The following is a 19,765-nucleotide window of genomic DNA, read 5'->3' as shown; positions in this document are numbered from 1 at the left end:
GGAGTCGCAGCTCATCTCACACCTAAGCCAGGCTGCGTTCCGCACAAGCCTTTCAGCTGTTTTCTCAATCTCTCCTCTGTCTCATTCTCAATTCAGGCAGTTGCTATAGGTATGTTTTAATCCCCAGCATGGTAGATTTTAATTAGTCTTTGTACAGATGGCCAATTAACATTCATTACTTTTGCCTTGAGCGATTAATTATGAGTTTGGATAGAATGGGAGATGGAGACAGAGGAAAGATGGGCAGGTGAATAAAAAAAGGGGGATTTTAATCAGAGTTTGGGAATTTTTTTTCTTATTATTTATATATATACATGCACATGCAGAAAGAGGAGGGAAGAGAAAAGCGGTGACACAGTGCAAGTTGTGCTTCCAGGCCTGGAGCCACGGGGATGGGCTCCCATGGGGGACACGGATCCGACACCCCCAGCTGGCAATACTGCGGGAAATGATGGGGAAACTGAGGCAGGGGGGCGCCCAGGCTGGAAATCAGCACCCCAACCCACATTCGGGTCTTGGGGCATCGTGGTTTTGGGCTCGTCATGGTGGTGGGGACAGCCGAGGGGGTGGTGACACATGGTCACCTCCTCCTGGTAGCGATATGCAGGATGGGGCCCGTAATTCTCCCCGTTGACACGTCGCTAATTCTTCCTAATTGATTTTTCACGCTGGCGGGAGGGGAGACGGTGACATCCAGCAACAGAGCCCTGATGTCAGGGCTTTCTCCGCCGTGAAAGGGGCCGGCACCCTCCCCCCGGAGCCAAAATACTTCTCCGTGGCCCGGGTAGCCATGGTGAGACATTGCCCAAAAGCCTTTGACGCCGCGGCTGGCGATGCTCGGCAATGCTCGGTGATGCTCGGCGATGCTCAGCGACGCTCAGCGATGCTCAGCGATGCTCCGCACCGTCCGGGCCAGCTCGCTCACTATTTCTGGGCACGAAAAATTGAAATAGCAAAAGCTGCCCCTGGGACGTATCCTGCCCCGACTCCTTGGCGAAGGGGCGTGCACCCACACTCGGTGCCATCACACGTGTGAACCAGGAGCGCGTTCTGGATTCGGTGTTTTTGGGTTATTTTGGTGAAGTGTGCACATAGGGAATGGCCTGATCCTGCTGCCTTCTGGGGAGCACAGAAAAGGGGAGCAGCGTGAGGACCCAGGATCCGTCCTGCGGGAGCTGGGGGCCTTTTACACCTGTTCTCTTGAAATCTGGGAGTTGCTTTTTTAGCACGTTTTGCATTTTGGCCCCAAACCCTATGGCGATCAGCACTTCTCCGCAGGACCACAACTTTGTAAAACAGCTGCTCAGGAGAGGGGGACAGATCCATCCCCACGTGGCAGGGACAAGGCCAGTGTGCAGGGACAAGGCCAGTGCACCACATACACACGACATGGCTGGTGGATGTGTCACCTGCAGCCCGGAGTGGATGGTGGATGTGTCACCTGCATCCCAGTGTGGCTGGTGGATGTGGCACCTGCATCCTGGAGTGAATGGTGAATGTGTCACCTGCATCCCAGTGTGGCTGGTGAATGTGTCACCTGCATCCCAGTGTGGCTGGTGGATGTGGCACCTGCATCCTGGAGTGAATGGTGAATGTGTCACCTGCATCCCAGTGTGGCTGGTGAATGTGTCACATGCATCCTGGCGTGAATGGTGAATGTGTCACCTGTATCCCAGTGTGGATGGTGGATGTGTCACCTGCATCCCAGTGTGGCTGTGGATGCATCACCTGCAACCTGGTGTGAATGGGTGGATGTGCCACCTGCATGCCAATGTGGATAAGTGGATATTGTCACCTGCATCCCAGTGTGGTCCCTGGGTGGATGCACCACCTGCATCCCAGCATGGATGGGTGGATGTGTCACCTGCATCCTGATGTGGTCCCTGGGTGGATGTGCCACCTGCATCCTGCATGGATGCGTCAATGTACCACCTGCATCCCAGCGCAGTACCTGGGTGGATGTGTCACCTGCATCCCGGACTGGTCCCTGCGTGGATGTGCCACCTGCATCCTGGTGTGGATGGGTGGACATGTCACCTGCATGGTCTCTGGGTGGACATGTCACCTGCATCCTAGTGCAGATGGTTGGATGTGTCACTTGCATCCTGTTATGGATGGATGGACATGTCACCTGCATCCTGACATGGTCCCTGGGTGGATGTGCAGCCTGTGTCCTGGCATGGATGGGTAGATGTGCCACCTGCATCCCAGCATGTTCCCTGAGTGGACGTGTTACTTGCATCCCAGTGTGCATGGGTGGATGTGTCACCTGCATCATGGCACAGTCCCTGGCTGGATACACCACCTGCATCCCAGCGTGGATGGGTGGACATGTCACCTGCCTCTAAGTGTGGATGGGTGAAGTGTCACCTGCATCCCAGTGTGGTCCCTGAGTGAATATGTCACCTGCACCCTGGTGCGGATTGTTGGTTGTGTCACCTGCATCCCAGTGCGAATGGCTGGATGTGCCACCTGCATCCCACTGTGGATGGGTGGATGTGTCACCTGCATCCCGACGTGGTCCCTGTGTGGATGTGCCACCTGTGTCCTGGCATGGATGGTTGGATGTGTCAACTGCATCCCAGCATTGTCCCTGTGTGGATGCGCCACATACATCCCACTGTGAACAGGTAGACATGCCACCTGCATCCTGATGTGGTCCCTGTGTGGATGTGCAACCTGCATCTGACTGTGGATGGGTGAACATGTCACCTGCATCCCGACATGGTCCCTGTGTGGATGTGCGACCTGTGTCCTGGCATGGATGGCTGGATGTGTCACCTGCATCCCAGCATTGTCCCTGTGTGGATGCGCCACCTACATCCCACTGTGGATGGGTGGACATGCCACCTGCATCCTGATGTGGTCCCTGGGTGACACAGTGACCGTGGCCGTGGGGACTCAATTCAGGAGCTGACGGTCCCCTGGAAGGGCCCCCGACCCCCCTGCCCAGCTCAGGTTTCCTCTGGGGCGAGGAAGAGGAGGCTGGGCGCACGGGTGCCCGCGCACGGCCCCGTCCCCACCTGCGGAGCGGTGGCAGGGTATGGCCCTCTCTAAGTATACACCACGGAAATGTGCACATTTCCTAAAAGCAATATGGAACAGCTAAATATACTGCTCACAAATCTGTTTACACTAATAATGGCTGGGAGCCTGCCATCCATATGACTGCAAGGAACCATTGATTCAACATAAATTAACTGAAAATTACTTGCGAGAGGAAGAAACTCATTGAATTTTATATTTAATTTTTTTTTTTCCGCTTGTCTTTCTCTTTTTTTTTGGGAAGGGGGAAACGTGGAGACATTGGCACCTTCACTACCAAGGGCTACGGCTGCGTTTGGCATCAGCTCCGCAATTTCCATGCCGACCCCTCTCCCCATCGGCAGCAATAGGGACCGGGACACCCAGTGATCCGGGATGTACATCCCAGCACCAGGAAGCTGAGCTGAGCCTGGGCTAAACAAACACAATATTTACCCATTTTCCAAGAAGCGCTAATGGAGACGGAAAGGTCCGAGTCATTATTTTGGCGCGGGTAGATTGCTAATTGTTTAAATTAAAATTAAAAAAAAAAAAAAGGAAGAAAAAAACCCCACCAGAATTGGCAGCTCCTCACGTATTAGTTGAAATGCTGCAGACTTGGCTCCCGCTCACCTCCGCAACATAATGTTAAATGGCATCAAGACAGTATATCAGTCATTTACATATGTTGCTTATAGACGCCAAACTTAATAACACAATAAAACTGCTGCTAAGAAGCTTTCCTGCCTATTTTTCTGCTGGAGAATGGCAGTGTTGGAAGCACCTAGCTGCCTCGTATGGAAACACACGGGGTTGCCTTTCATATGGCACCGGGGAAAATAAATAGCTGACTCACGCAGGGTCCCCCTCCGACCACTTTTGAAGTAAAACAGGAGGAAAATTCATTGATTCAGAGACCACCAGCACCCCAGAATGGGCTTTGAGCCCTCCAAGGTGTCCCCAGCTCCCTGTTCTGGAAACGCTGGAAGGGGGACCCTGGCTGATTCATGTATTTATTTTCCTGGGTGCCATATGAGAAGCAACCCCGGGTGTTTCTATACGAGGCAGCTAGGTGAGCCAACAGCGCTGCTCTCGGCGCGGGAAAAGAGGCAGGAAAGCTTCTGAGCAGCAGTTTTATTGTGTTAATAAGTTTGGCGTCTATAAGCAACATATGTAAGTGGCTGCTACACCATCTCGATGCCATTTAACGGTACGTTGAGGAGGTGAGCGGGAGCCAAATCCATCGATCTCTCCTAAAATAACCCTGCCTTGTCCCCACGGGGTTTGGGGGGGACTCTCCCAGCATCCGAGCGGGGATTCCCCGTCTCCCCGTGGGTTTTTTGCCTTGCACTGGTGCAATCTTGCAGGGGATCTTGCTTTCTCAGCTGCCGGAGCAAAGAAGGGAAAAGTCCGACGCGGGGGTCACGCTCCGGTGCCACCCGAGGGAGCACCCGAACCCTCCCTGGGCTGGAAGAGGAATTTCCTGTGTCGAAACTTTGTGTCGAAATGTCAAAAAAACGCATTTCTAGCACTCAGGCTGGACATGGGGGAGAAATTGTTGGCCCTGAGGGTGGTGAGAGCCTGGCCCAGGTTGGCCAGAGAGGTGGTGGCTGAACCATCCCTGAGACATCCCAGGCCAGGCTGGACGGGGCTCTGAGCAACCTGAGCTGGTGAAGATGTCCCTGTCATGGCAGGGGGGGCACTGGGGGAGATCTGAAGGTCCCTTCAGCCCAAACTATTACATGATTTATGGGGAAGGACTTAGGGACCCCCCAGAACCCCAGCAGCACTGTCACCCCTGGGGAAGAGCGTGGAGCTGTGGGTGCTGCCCGAAAGCCTACGTGGGTCAGCACCGCTCTCTGGACCCCAGCATGGGTGAACTGGCTCATCACCCAATTCAATCCATAGGCAAACAGGGGACATGGAGACCCCAAGGTCAGGCACAAGGTCAGGGGAAAGGTCCCCAAGTGCCCAACCTCTGCACATCACTTTCAACTAATGAGTTGCAATGATTTTCCCCAAAACTGTGGTCCTGTGGGACCACATTGTTGAGTAGAAATGACCGGAGCAATCTCTGTCCCTGCTGTGGGTGGAACCTCAGCAGCAGGATGGGCTTTGCCACCAACATCCGAGGTGTCACAGCTCTCTGAAAGGCTTTATCAGGCCTACGGGCACCTGCGTGATCATCTCAAGATGTTTCAAGGTTTGGAGATGATCCTTTCAGGAGCTGGGGGTTCAGTGTCTCCAAGGAGCTGGGTGCAAAATCCTGTTTGCTTTGCAAGTGCAAAATTCCCATTCACGACACGTGGCTGTAGCCACCGAAGCCACAGCTGTGTCCACACTGAATGGAACTTCAAGATCTCCCACGCTGGAGTATATTGGAAGCCCACCAGGACCCATGGCACCAGTGCTCACATCTGTGCAGCATTTCTGTACCAACATAGCGGTCAGGCCATGCCAGAGAGGTGAGGGTGGATGCAAACCCCCTGGAAAAGCCAGCGTGACCTTTGCATAGGTGGGTGAGGACCAAACAGCACCTTCTCTTGCTGGACTGACCTCTGCCAGCCCATAGCTACGTGATCTGGCTGGCTTGGTGGTGGGATCCTCTCTCGGTATCAACCTGACTCCATAGACTGAAGCTATCACCCATCCATCCCTGTCAATGTATCTACCACCATTCCCATGTCATCTTCATCCATCCATCCACCCATCCACCCATCCATCCATCCATCCATCCACCCATCCATCCATCATTCCAGGCACTCACCAATGATGAACCAGTTGACAAAACCACCTTAAAAAAGGGAGGCTGAGGGAAGTGAGACGAATAACCTGCTGATGCCCACTGGGTTGTGCAGGGACAGTTTATTCCAACTCAGAATAACCCTGAACCAAATTAAATTAAAAAAAAATAATAAAATAGAAGCAAAGAAGTAGCGGGGGATGGGCAAGCTCCAAGCCTCCTCAGGCCCCCAACCCAAAATACAGCGCAATTCCTCCATTCTTCACTTCGGGGCCACATTTGAAGGATGCCAAGAAGAAATCCGGGCAGGACAAGGCACTGTGTCCATGGGAAGAGCAGGTGGGAGAGGTTGGGAGGAAATAGTCCACCACTTTGAAGTCTGGTCAACTTTTAACATCCCGGCAAAACTGCGCCCGTGGCCACGCTCCGGGGGCTCAGGGCTTGATTTTCCACATTTCTGCCCTTTGATGCTGGAGGTTGATGTGTTACAGATTAACGAGGAACCGATGGAAGGGACGGCACCTGCCGGCAGCGTGCTGGATCCGGCCCCGGCAGAGCCTGCGGAGGCAGGAGGGGTGTGGGCAGGGATTGGGGTGCAGGCAGAGATTTGGGTGCAGGCAGGGATTTGTATCCAGAGGCAGGATTGAGATGTAGGCAGAGATTTATGTTAAGAGGCAGGGACTGGGGTTCAGGCAGGGATTGGGGTGCAGGCAGGGACTGGGGTGCATGCAGGGATTTGTATCCAGTGGCAGGGATTTGGGTGCAGGCAGGGACTGGGGTGAAGAGGCAGACATTTGGGTACGGGCAGAGATTTGGGTGCAGGCAGGGATTTGTCTCCAGAGACAGGGATTGGGATGTAGGCAGAGATCTGTGTTAAGAGGCAGGGACTGGGGTTCAGGCAGGGATTGGGGTGCAGTCAGGGACTGGGGTGCAGGCAGGGATTTGTATCCAGAGGCAGGGATTTGGGTGCAGGCAGGGACTGGGGTGCAGAGGCAGAGATTTGGGTGCAGGCAGTGATTTGTCTCCAGAGACAGGGATTGGGATGTAGGAAGAGATTTGTGTTAAGAGGCAGGGATTGGGGTGCAGGCAGGGGTTGGGGTGCAGGCAGGCAAACGATGGGAGGTGCAGATCGATGCCACTGTCCATCCACCCATCCCTGGAACTCACCCTCTCCCCCCAACCCCAAAGCGAGATTTTGGTGCCTGTCCTGTTCCCTTCACCCTCTCCTTTATTCCTCTTTCGTTTTGCTCCTCGGAATATCCTCACCATTCCATTTTAACGGGCAGCAGACCCCCCTTTTCCCCACCAGTACCCCCTAATCCCGGTGCTGCACCCCCTGCCTGCCACGTTCAGCGGCTTTTTCGTTAAAAATAAAGGCAAATGTCCTTCTCCTCCACGCAGAGCTGCTCCCGGCCAGCAATGCAGCGGGAAGGCAGGTTGTTCCCCATCTCCTCCTCCCGGGGCTGTGGGGGATAAAGTTTTCCCTTGAATAAGCTCCAGGAGCCAGAACAAGGCCTGGAGGGGTCCGTGGGTTATTCCCGTGGGGGATAAAAATCCTGCTTGAATTATCCTGGAGGTGGGATCAGGCCTGGGAACGGAAAGAGGGAAAAGAAACATAAAGGATAAATTTGGGGTTCGCTCCTGGTTTCAGTGCAGCAGCTTCCCAGGAGCATCGGGGAGCCTGGGACACCGAGTCGGGACTGAAAACCACCGGGGGACATAGGGAAAAATAAATCACTTCAACGTTTAGAATTTTGCAATAGGGAAAATTTAGGATTTATCCCTTAAACCAAAGCAGCTCCCCCCCAAAAAATATTCCCGCAGAGATGGGGCGCGGAGGGGAGATGCTGCCGGCGGGATTTTCGCGGTGAGCACCAGCGCCCGCCCGCCTTCTTATCTGTATTTATTCAACCCCCCCACCCCGCAGAAGATGCTGAAAAGCGGCGAAATCCGCAGGAAACGAAATCGCGGCCCCGCGCAGCGCTCCGCGGCTCTGCCCCCCCCCGCTGCCAGGGGCGGAGGTTCCGCACCCCCGGGGAGCGAAGGAAACAGCGAGCAAAAAACGAAATGAAATGTAAAAATTGAATTAAATGGACTCGAATGACATTCTACAAGCGGCCCGGAGCCGGGCAGAGCTCCCGCGGGTGAGCCGAGCGCTGGCCCCGCAGCCCCCTTCCCGTTCCTTTTTTCCTCCTGCTTTTCCCCTTCCCCTTTTTCCTCTTCCCCTTCCCCATCCCTTCGCGGGGGCGTCCCGGTGCCCTCCCCGCCACCTTATTGCAATTTTTTACATAAATATATATATTTAAAACGCAGATCATTTTTTTCCTGGCTCACTTTCGGGAAGAAAAACTGAAAATAAAAGGGCTCTGGCCACGCTCTCCATTCATAGGCGTTGATTTCTGCGGGATTTCATGGTTTTTATGCTTCCCCCCCGCCTCTCCTCGTTTCTTCCCCGCGGGTTCTTGCGGGAGCGGGTCCGCGGAAAGGCCGCGGCCGCGCAGCAGCGCTCGGGGGGAAGGATCCGCGGGTGCCCTGCGCGGAGTATTTCAATGCAGCCAAGTGGAAAATAGACTTTCAACCCCTTTTGTGCGGGAGGGGAGGGGAGGGTTGGCCCCCCCGCCTCCGCGGAGCGGCAAAACTCCGAGCAGAGCCAAACTGCGGAGTGAACTCGGGACCGGCCCGCGCAGCGGCTGCGCGCCCGCGCATCCCCCCGAGCTGCCGAAAAACACCCCAAATCGCGAGTTATACGGGATTTATTATTTTATTATTATTATTATTATTATTCCCAGCGCAGGATCGGCCCCGTGGGAAGAGCGGCCTTTTGTCCGGGGTGGGGGGGAAGGTCCTGTCTTTGGAGCGGGGGGGACGCGGAGGGGAGCGGAGTTTGCGCGGGAGGCGGGGAGGGCGATTTCACTTCACCCCCCCTCCATCCCTCCCGCCCGGCCGGAGCTCCCGGAGCCGCAGAGTTACAAACAGCGGCTGCGAGGGGTTTAAAATACAAATACAGAGGAAAGGGGAAGGGAAGGGAAGGGAAGGGAAGGGAAGGGAAGGGAAGGGAAGGGAAGGGAAGGGAAGGGAAGGGAAGGGAAGGGAAGGGAAGGGAAGGGAAGGGAAGGGAAGGGAAGGGAAGGGAAGGGGAAATGGAAAGGAAAGGGGAAATGGAAAGGAAAGGGGAAATGGAAAGGAAATGAAAAGGAAATGAAAGGGAAATGAAAGGGAAAGGACGGAAATATATTTTTTTAAAAGGAACGAAAAACGAAAGAAAAAATAAATAAATAAAAAGAAAGGGGAAGTAAATAAAAAAAAAAAGAAAAAAGAAAAAGGCGATTTTTAAAGGACGTTTTTTTATTTTTTTTTAAAGAAGAAGGAAAAGAAAAGCCCCGCAGCCGGAGCCCCTCTCCCACAACTTCTCGGCGCGGCCGCGGGAGCGGCTCCAGTCCAGTTTTTCGGGCGCTCTCTGCCTCCCCCTGCCTCCTGTGCCTCCCCTGCCCGCCCCTGCCTCCCCCTGCCCGCCCGGCCCCCGACCCTGCCCGGGCCCGAGCAGGTGAGGCCGCCCCCTCCCTCCTCCGGGGCCCCGCCAGGTACCGGCCGTATTTGTACCGGCTGCCCGGGGTGTGCGGGTGCGTGGGCGCCCGCGGGTGGGCGGCGGGGCGGGTGTGTGTCCGTGTGTCTGTCCGTGTGCGCTGCCCGGAGCGGGGGGGGATTGGGGAGGGGGTTGGGGGGGGGGGGAAGGTTTCTTTACACACACGCACCCGGAGGAACAGCCCCGCTCCGACCCCCCCCCCCCCCTCCCCTTCCCCTCCCCATCTCCCCTCCCGGCTCAAACCATGTTCCAACCGTCTGCGAAACGCTGCTTCACCATCGAGTCTCTGGTGGGCAAAGACACCCACCTCGGCCCCGAGGAGCCCCCCCCGCGTCCCGCCGCCCTCGCCTACCCCGGCCCCGCCGCCGCCGACGCCGCCTTCGCCCCCGGCTTCCAGGGCGCTGCCGCCGGCCGGGCCCTCTACGGCAGCGCCGAGCTCGTCTTCCCCGAAGCCGTGGGGCACCCGGCGCTGCCCGTCGGGCCCCATCAACTGGGGGGGTCGGCGTTACCGCACCCCCATTCCTTCTTCGGGCCGCAACACCGCGACCCGCTCAACTTCTACCCCTGGGTGCTGCGGAACCGTTTCTTCGGGCACCGCTTCCAAGGTGAGAAACGGGGCGCGGAGAGAGCGGGGGACGCCACCCGTTAAACCGGGGAGGCCGAGAGGGAACCGGAGGGAAAAACCTGTTGCTGCGGTGCCCGCACGCACAGCCGGTGCTCCGGGCGTTTGCACCCCGGTGCCGAGTGCGTTTGCACCCCGGTGCCGAGTGTGTTCACACGCCGGGGCTCTGTGCGTTTACACAGCGGTGCCGGAGTGCGTTTGTACCCCCGGTACGGATGCGTTTGCACACCCGGAGCTCGGTGCGGTTACACGCTCGGTGCTCGGTGCATTCGCACACGGTGCATTCGCGCACTCGGTGCATTCGCAGACCCGGTGCTCGGGTGCAGTTACGCACCCGGAGCTCGTTGCATTTGCACGCTGGGTGCATTTGCACGCTGAGAGCTCGGTGCATTTGCAAACTCGTTGCATTTGCACGCTGGGTGCATTTGCACGGCCGGTGCGGTGTCCGGGCAGAGCCGGTGCCCTGGGGCGGGGGGTTCGGAGCGGGGTCCCGGGCGGGCACCGCGGGGCTCCCGGGGACGGTCCCGGCGCTGCCGCTTCCCTGCGCGGCCCCGCGGCTGCCGGAGCCGGGATTTCTCGGGAACGAAGGGAAAGATTGCGAGGGATCTCGGCTGCGCAGCGAGATTTTGTTTGTTTTTATTGCTTTTCTCTTTATTCCTTCTCTTTAGTTTCTCTTTTCTCTTCTCTTCTCTCTTCTCTCTTCTCTCTTCTCTCTTCTCTCTTCTCTCTTCTCTCTTCTCTCTTCTCTCTTCTCTCTTCTCTCTTCTCTCTTCTCTCTTCTCTCTTCTCTCTTCTCTCTTTTCTCTTCTCTCTCTTCCTTTTCTCTCCTTTTTCTTCTTCTCTCTTATTTTTTTCCCGACTTGTGTCCGTTTCTTTTATCTTTGTTCCTTTCCTTTCCTTTCCTTTCCTTTCCTTTCCTTTCCTTTCCTTTCCTTTCCTTTCCTTTCCTTTCCTTTCCTTTCCTTTCCTTTCCTTTCCTTTCCTTTCCTTTCCTTTCCTTTCCTTTCCTTTCCTTTCCTTTCCTTTCCTTTCCTTTCCTTTCCTTTCCTTTTTCTCCCTGTCCCCTCGCTGTCCCCGCCGCCGTGCCCCCGGGGTCCCGATCAGGTTTATCTGCTCGGCACGGACCGGGGATCGCGGCCGCTGGCGGCGGCGCCCGGGGGCCCCGGAACCCGCTGCGCCCCGACCGGCCCGTCCCGGAGCGGCCCCGGCCCCTCCACCTGCTGCCCGGCCCTGCCCCCGGCCCGCCGGGCCCTCTCGCTTTCTTGCCTCTTCTTTCTCTATTTATTATTTTTTGCTTTCCGTCGTTTCTCTCTACCTTTCCTTAGTGCATTTTCTTTATCTTTCTTTGATCTCTTCTTCCCCTCTTGCTTTACTTCTTTTTTTTTTTTTTTTTTTAATAATTTCCCGCTTTCCTTTTCTCTTTCCTTCTCCCTTTCACATTTTCTTGCTCTCTTTCCTTCTCTCTTTCCTTCTCTCTTTCTCTCTTTAATTTCCTTCTGGTCTTTCCCTTATTTTTCCTTTCTCACTTCTCCCTTTCTGTCTTTTTATCTCACTTTCTTACACTCTCTCTCTTTCTTCTCTCTTTAATCTTCTTGTTCTCCCTCTGTTTTTTTTCTCTGCCTTCCCCTTCTTTCTTTCCTCTTCCTCCTCTTCCTATCTATACTTTCCTTCTTCCTGTCTATACTCTTTCTTTCTCTTCTTTCTCTTCTTTCTCTTCTTTCTCTTCTTTCTCTTCTTTCTCTTCTTTCTCTTCTTTCTCTTCTTTCTCTTCTCTTCTCTTCTCTTCTCTTCTCTTCTCTTCTCTTCTCTTCTCTTCTCTTCTCTTCTCTTCTCTTCTCTTCTCTTCTCTTCTCTTCTCTTCTCTTCTCTTCTCTTTTCTCTTCTTTCTCTTCTTTCTCTTCTCTTCTCTTTTCTCTTCTTTCTCTTCTTTCTCTTCTCTTTTCTCTTCTTTCTCTTCTCTTTTCTCTTCTTTCTCTTCTTTCTCTTCTTTCTCTTCTTTCTTTTTCTCTTCTTTCTTCCTTCCTTTCTCTCTCTTTCTCTCTCTCTCTCCCTCTTCTTTCCCTTTTTCCTTTCCTTCTTCTCTCTTCTCTCTTCTCTCTTCTCTCTTCTCTCTTCTCTCTTCTCTCTTCTCTCTCTTCTCTCTTCTCTCTCTTCTCTCTTCTCTCTCTTCTCTCTTCTCTCTCTTCTCTCTTCTCTCTCTTCTCTCTCTTCTCTCTCTTCTCTCTCTTCTCTCTCTTCTCTCTCTTCTCTCTCTTCTCTCTCTTCTCTCTCTTCTCTCTCTTCTCTCTCTTCTCTCTCTTCTCTCTCTCTGCAATTTTGGCTCAGGGAAGGTTCCCAGGGCCCCCCAACACCCCTTATCTCCCCTCCCCGCTCTCCCCCACACCCCCCCAGTCCCACCGAGGGGAACCGCAGGTTTGGGAGGGCCGGGAGGTGCCACCCGCTGACCCCGTTGCGTGTCCGCAGGGAGCGAGGTGTCCCAGGAGAGCCTCCTCCTGCACGGCCCCTTCGCCCGCAAGCCCAAGCGCATCCGCACGGCCTTCTCGCCATCGCAGCTCCTGCGCCTGGAACGGGCCTTCGAGAAGAACCACTACGTGGTGGGCGCCGAGCGCAAGCAGCTGGCCAGCAGCCTCAGCCTCTCCGAGACCCAGGTACGGCCGTCTGTCCGTCCGTCCGTCCAGCTCAGCACCGGCGACGGCACCGACCCCGCTGCGCTTTGCATAAATCCCAGCTGCGTTTGGCCAGGAATCCTGCGTGGAAATCGGGGCCGAACTGTGCGGATCGGTGATATTTTAGTATATGGGGTATTTATTTTTCCGTAGCGTTTGGTCATTACAATCAGCCAGCTTGAGGTCTGCGTCGTGCCGCTCTCCGGAGCGGTTTTCCCGTGTTATTTCTTGCTTGTTTGGGGTGTTTTCCCTGAGAGTTTTAAAAATGCAGTTAAAAAAGGAGCAGCAGCATGAGACCCTTCCCCAGTTGTGCTTCGGTGTTGGACACAAACACCGTGGGGCCCGAAGGTCAGGATGGGTGCGATGCTGGCACTGGTTTCGGCTGCAACTTTCTGATTTTTAGTGGAGACATTTCACAGGCGTTTAGATATGAGAGAATTGGAGGGATGAAGGGAAATGGAAAAGCAAACGGTGCTGGGGGAACACAGGAGTCAGGGCTGAGCATCCGTGTGTGTGTCCGAGGTCGGTGTCCTGGTGAGCAGCTGTTCCCAAAGGTTCACCCATAATATTCAGCAACTGAATCGATGGAGAAAGTTTTCTCCAAATTCTGGGTAGGTAGTTTGGCCTATTCTCTGGAATAATTTATTTTCTATCCTTTAATTCAATTGGAAAATTAAGCTGGAGCTGTGGGTGATCCCGGTTACCCGCCTCGGTAAGGAAAACCTCCTTGCAAGATAGAATTTAATGGGAGGAAAATGTCACTGTAATGGGGCCGGCGGGAAGGCGCCGGTGTGGATATCGGGGACGATGCCCCAAAAATCCAGAGGCTGTTTGTGTTGTGGTGCTGATGCCGTCCCGACCTCCCGGCTTGGAGGGCCCGGCAGGAGCCGGCACTGTGGTCCGTGTCCCCGCTGCTTCCGTCACCTCTCGGGGCTCAAAATGATGGTAAAAGGAAAAACAAAACAAAACATGAAAAGCAACCAAAAGGTCAAAGAACAAACAGCAACTTGTCCGGGCGGAAAAGGCGGCTGCGGGATGCCCGAGGGGGAGCTCAACCCGCCCTCGCATTTTGCAGCGTTGCCCCGAGCCTAAACGCAATAATGCAGTTTATTGGGGAAAAAGTGGAGGCATCCCTCCCTAAATCAGGGTGGAGATTAGAAAGAGAGAGAGGCAATATGTATATATATATATTTGTATGCAGTGGTGTTTATTTTGTAGGGTGGTATTTCTGTGGTTTTGGAAAGCTCGGCGCAGGGTAATTCGGCACCTGAGCGTGGGTCACGGGCAGAAGCGTTCGCGGGGAAAAGAGCGTCAGGCTTGGGGCCAGCGAGTCAATTATTATTGTAAATTATTATTTTATTATTATTTTATAAGATTATTACTTGAAATAATCTTTCTTTTAAAAAAATACCTTATTTTAATTATCTGGAGGGAAATAACCCCCGTGTACAGAGGGACATGGGATGGGGATCAAAGTGCCGGCGCTGGCGGGGAGGGAGCGGCGGTCTGGCTGGTGGCTGGGCCCAAAGCAGGCAGATGATGATGATGATGATTAATAATAATAATAATAATTATTATTATTAATCCATATCTTACAACCCTCCCGTGGAAAACTCCTCGGTGACACGCATCCTTTGTGTGACACCGGGTGACACAGCCGCATTTTGCCCCCTGCAGATACCCAGCCCCACGGCCAAACCCACGGGCGGTGTGTTCTATTATCTCCAGTGGGTTTAGCTGCTCCGAGAAGGCGCTGCCGGTTACGGCTCTGCCTGCCCCGGTTTCCCAGCTGCTTTTTTCCCCTGGAAAAGGGAGTTTTGCTGTTTCTCGGGGTCCCCCAGCCGGGGAGCAACACCTGGAGCAGCCCTGGGGGAAGGCGCAAAGGGGACAGGTACCTGCCCAGCATCAGGAAATGCCTTGGGATATGGGGTGGGGAAGGGCGGACGTGTTTAACCCCTTCCCATCCTTTCTCCTACCAAGTCTGGGATGAGACAGGCCCATGCAACACCACCAAAAACATTTAAAAAGGGAATGGGACAAAATCCAGCAGCAGCGCAAGGTCCCGAAGCAAACGCGAGTGTTGGAGAATGGGATGAGGCTGGAGGGCTCTGGGGTGGCTTGTGCAAGAGGAGACATAGGGACATATGGTGTGTGTGAGCTGGTGGCACAAGGAGCGTGATGATCGGGGTGTCGTGGGGTGGGACGCGTGGGGCGGGGAGGAGCTGGGGGTACAACACTGTGCCCATCACGGGTGGCATTGGGTCACCTTCACCTCCCCGGGGAGCGCGCTGGGCTGGGAAATAACTTCCCTGAGTTAGTTTTGCACGATGCAGCCCAGCAGAGCCTCTCCCCCCCAGCACGGTGTGCAAACCACTCTGGGGGGCTCAAATCTGCACCCCCAAAGCAAAGGCCTCACCCCGGATCCTGCCAGTGGGTTTTGGGGTGATCGTGGGGGCAGCATAAATCTGAGCATCCCCTCATGGCTCTGGGGCTATCATGGGGTCATTGTAAATCTGAGCATCCCCTCCCAGCTTTGGGGTGATGATGTGGGCACCATAAATCTGAGCATTCCCTCCTGGCTTTGGGGTGATGATGTGTGCACTGTAAATCTGAGCATCCCCTCCCAGCTTTGGGGTGATGATGTGGGCACCATAAATCTGAGCATCCCCTCCCAGCTTTGGGTTGATGATGTGTGCACTGTAAATCTGAGCATCCCCTCCCGGTTTTGGGGTGATGATGTGGGCACCATAAATCTGAACATCTCCTCCCAGTGTCGTGCATGCAGGGACAGGCAGTGGTCCCCAGCTGAGGACCATCCCCAAAAACAATCTCTTAAAAGTTCTGGGGTGTTTTTTAGAAGAAAAGTCCCGGCTGGGACTGCAGGGTGAGGGTGCCTGGGGAGCTCCGCTGCCCTTGGAGGGGGTGGCACATTGGGGTGACAGCCCGGGTGTCACCATGTCTGTCCCAGATGGTGGAGCTGGTACCTCTCGGTCACCGGCCAGACTCGTCTTTGTGCTCTCAGCCTTCGGCAGCGTTTGGGTCCGTGTCCAGGGGAGCTGCACACGAAGCCACTGGATTTAAATTGTCCCCAGCGTGGTGATGGCAATGTCACCTTTCGGTCAGAGCTGATTCTCTGGGTCCCAAAGCAGAGCGTGATTAGCAGGGGGATGTGACGGCCCGGAGGGTGCGGTGGATGGGAGCTGTGTCCAGAGGCAGCACCGGGATGCCGGAGCCGTGCAGGGACCGTCCCCATCCCACAGGGACGCTGGTGACACTGGAGGGCTGCGCAGGGACCCCGGGAGCATCGCAGCAGTCGGATGCGCAAACACCCGGCGTGACAACAGTTAATGGCGCGGGGGTTTGGGAAGGGATAAAACCCCCGAGCTTGGGGGTTTAAACCAATTACTCCTAGAGTCAGGATGAGGCTCGTAGGGGGCAGCTTATCCCCCCATGTCCCACTGTGAGGTTCTCACACTTCTCTCATCACAGCTTCTGGTCTGTTGGAGCGAGGGATACGGGATCGGAGGTGTCAGGGCACCCATCCCGCCTGGAATCATCCTCATTCCCGCAGGAGAGAGTCGGGAAGCGCCGGGAGCCTCATCCCGTCCCCGGCCGTTTTCACCGAGCTGGGGAGCAAAGGATTTACACACCAGAGCTGCTTCACACCCACCCCAGATTTCCACAAGAGCCTCACTCAAGCATCTTAATTGCTTTATGCCTTAGTTTCCCCTTCGATAATTCAAGGATAAGGCAACTTCCCTGCTCCCAGAGGGCCGAGAGCTTTAATTAAAGTTTGCAAAGTGCTTTGCAGTCCTTGAATGAAAGGCACCAGCTCAGTATTGTTCCAGAAATGCCCCAAAGCTAGGAAAGCAAATGGGTTGAGTCCAGGGCGGGGGGGTTATATTATATCCCGGTGCCATAAAGCAGCTGCTTCAATAGACCAAGCATGCTTTAAAGTCAAGGGCTCGTCCTGCTTCTTGCAGCACCCTGAGAGGGTTTTGCTCACGCGGGGGATGCAGCGAGGTGTGAACACCGGCCTTCGCCTCGCTGCGAAAGGCTCCAGAGTGGAAAGCACTGCCTGCAATTAATGCTGAAGGAGAAGAAGGGACAGGGGGTGACAGTCCTGGGGGATGAGGTGCTGGAGGGGCTGCGGGCGCTGCGTCACCTGCAAGCAGGTAAATGCTTCAGCCTGGCCCGTGTCGGGCTGGCAGCGGCAGCCGAGCAGCGGCACCTAGTGTCCTGCGGGCCTGGGAGAGCGGGCAGCACCGCACCGCTGCCTGCAGCAGCCTGCATCCCTCACTGCAGCATCCTGCATCCCTCACTGCAGCACCGCACCACTGCCTGCAGCATCCTGCATCCCTCACTGCAGCATCCTGCATCCCTCACTGCAGCATCCTGCATCCCTCACTGCAGCATCTACACTGCTGCCTGCAGCATCCTGCATCCCTCACTGCAGCATCCTGCATCCCTCACTGCAGCATCCCCACCTCTGCTTGCAGCATCTGCACTGCTGCCTGCAGTATCCTGTAGTACGGAGGGGGTCGGGCTCTGCTCCCCAGGAACAAGCGCCAGGAGCAGAGGAAACGGCCTCAAGTTGCCCAGGGGAGGGTGAGGTTGGATGTGGGAACAATTTCTTCCCCAAAGGGCTGTGGGGCATTGAACAGGCTGCCCAGGGCAGTGCTGGAGTCACCATCCCTGGAGGGTTGGACAGACGGACAGGAGGTTCTCAGGACATGGGGCAGGGACTGGGCTGGGGGAACGGTTGGACTCGATGATCTTGAGGGGCTTTTCCAACCAAAACGGTTCAGTGATCCTCAGCTGCAGCACCCTGCATCCCCAGCCGCATGGGTGCCCACAGCACCCCCCCCGCCCCCAACCACATGGGTGCTCTGAGCACCCCAAACCCACCACCGTGTCCGTGCTGCCGTGTCCAGCCCCACGGGCCCCGGCGCTGCCAGCGGGGGGTGCGGGGTGGGAGGGCGATGCTTGGGCAGAGGAGGGTGTCATCCCCACCGATGGAGACCCCGTTGCGTCGCCAGGCTCCTGGGACAGCGTTCGGCCACCATCATGGTGGAAAAGGTTTCCTGACACATCACTGAGGTAAATTAATTATAATTGTAATTATAATCTATCTATAATTAGCTACCTGGTTTTACAGAGTCCGGCCCACGATGCCACCCTGGCGCTGGGTCCTGGCTGGAGCTGTGGGGACAGCTCTGCATGTCATCCCACGGGGCTGTTGGGTTCAGCTGCTCCCGCCGCACCGTGCTCGTCACCAGACACCGGGGTGACGGGCACCGGGGTCGTGGTGCTGGAAGGAGGGTCCCATGTGCCTGTGGACCCTGTGGCTGAGGTGGGACTGGGTGTCCTTCACCCCTCTTGGGGTTCAGCAAGGCTGGGATGTGCAGCGGCACCACGTTTGTCCCCTTGCTGCAGACACAAGGGAAACTGAGGCAGGATAGGGCGGCCGTGGGAGCACAGGGGGCACAGGGACATCTTTTTTTGCTCATCTCCAAGGAACACTGAGCTCGCTGCCTGGTTGCAGCACTGTCCATCACCGGGACGCCCCAGCGCTGATCTCTCCCTCTACCCCCCCAGGTGAAAGTTTGGTTCCAGAACAGGAGGACGAAATACAAACGGCAGAAGCTGGAGGAGGAAGGACCCGACTCGGATCAGAAGAAGAAAGGTTCCCACCACATCAACCGATGGCGTCTCGCCACCAAGCAGTCGAGCGGAGAAGACATCGACGTCACCTCCAACGACTAAGGCAGGGACAGGCTCCTGGTGCAGCCGCCATGGAGAGGAACCCGGGGGAGGCTGGGGGGACACAGGTGGCATCACCAAACGAACTCTAGGGACGTCGCCGAAGCCACCGCCCGCTGCTTTTCCTCCGGGGTGACCCGCGCCCCGTCCCCCCCGTCACCCGGGGCACCCTCGGAGCTGCTTTTGGGGAAGCTCCCGCCGCCGAGCCGAGGAAGAGGAGGCAGCAGGGCGCCCGCGGCCCCGGGACGTGACCGCGCATCCTCCTCCGCGCTGGGACCGTCCGTCGGCTGCGACATCCAATCCAAACGTCCTACCTAGAAGCTCAATGTACCCAACCCCTTCTTCATCTTCCTTTTTATTTTTCGCTCTATTTTTTGGTTTGTTTGATCTCCATCGTTTGGCCTCCTCCTTTTCTCTTTGTGTTTTTTTGTTTTTTTTTTTTAATTTACACAGTTTTATTTTAATTTATTCTTTTATTTGGTGCCCGTGTGCGTGCGTTCCCTGTCGTAGGTAGTCACTCAGCAGCTGTAGCGTGTGTTACTGCGTGGTAATAAAAACAACAGAAAAGCAAAATGCGCTGGCAGCGTGTCTGGTTGCATTGGTGGAGGTGGCTGGGGTGGGGGGGACAAGGGGACGGTCCCCTCCGCCACCGCAGGACACCAGTGGCCTTGTGGGGACGGGGACTGGGGGGCACTGGGGAGGGCTGGGGCCAGGTGGGATGAGGATGAGGATGGGTGAGGAAGGGGGCGGCCGCAGGTATGACAGGTATGTGACAGCTTCACACCTGCGCCGGGAATTGAATGGCGGGGAGCGGCTCCCAGGGCTCTGATCCCTCCGGCGCCCCCCGGAATGTCCCCCCAGCCCTGGGGACAGCCTGGGTGCTCCTGGGACCCACAGCGACGAGGGACGTGGGCTGGGGGACCTGGGGGACAAAGGTTGGGTGTCGTTCCCAAGTCTTGATGGAGTTCAGAGGAAGGACACATCATAAATATATATATATATACATATATATGTGCGTGTGTATAAAAGTATCTTTAAAAATGCATAGACAAATATATAGGATATACCATATATACACACATGATACACATACATATATACATGCACACAATATATACACATATTTGTGCATATATTGTATTTTATAATGTATATTTTATATATTAGATATACACACATTGGTGTATATAATGTGTATATATTGTATTTATAATGTATATTTTACATATTATATATACAAAGTATACACACATTCGTGTATATAGTGTGTATATATTGTATTTATAATGTATATTTTACATATATATACAAAATATACACACATTTGTGTATATAGTGTGTATATATTGTATTTATAATGTATA

The 19,765-nt window shown here is 55.0% G+C and overlaps 1 protein-coding gene across 1 annotated transcript; it reads left to right on the top strand.

Annotated features, from left to right (window-relative positions):
* Positions 1-9,594: 9,594 nt before the first annotated feature.
* LOC309438855 (homeobox protein EMX1-like) lies at positions 9,595-18,404 on the top strand (the record flags this gene model as incomplete). Its single annotated transcript, XM_082050776.1, has 3 exons — positions 9,595-9,955; positions 12,436-12,620; positions 18,237-18,404. 3 exons carry the CDS (start codon positions 9,595-9,597, stop codon positions 18,402-18,404), a joined length of 714 nt encoding a protein of 237 aa, XP_081906902.1.
* Between the last annotated feature and the right edge of the window lie 1,361 nt (positions 18,405-19,765).

The sequence above is a fragment of the Streptopelia decaocto genome (assembly GCF_964273445.1).
Source record: "Streptopelia decaocto genome assembly, chromosome: 4".
NCBI classification, from domain to species: domain Eukaryota; kingdom Metazoa; phylum Chordata; class Aves; order Columbiformes; family Columbidae; genus Streptopelia; species Streptopelia decaocto.
Note: the sequence above shows the minus strand (reverse complement) of the source record. Positions and strands in the feature narration are given on the sequence as shown.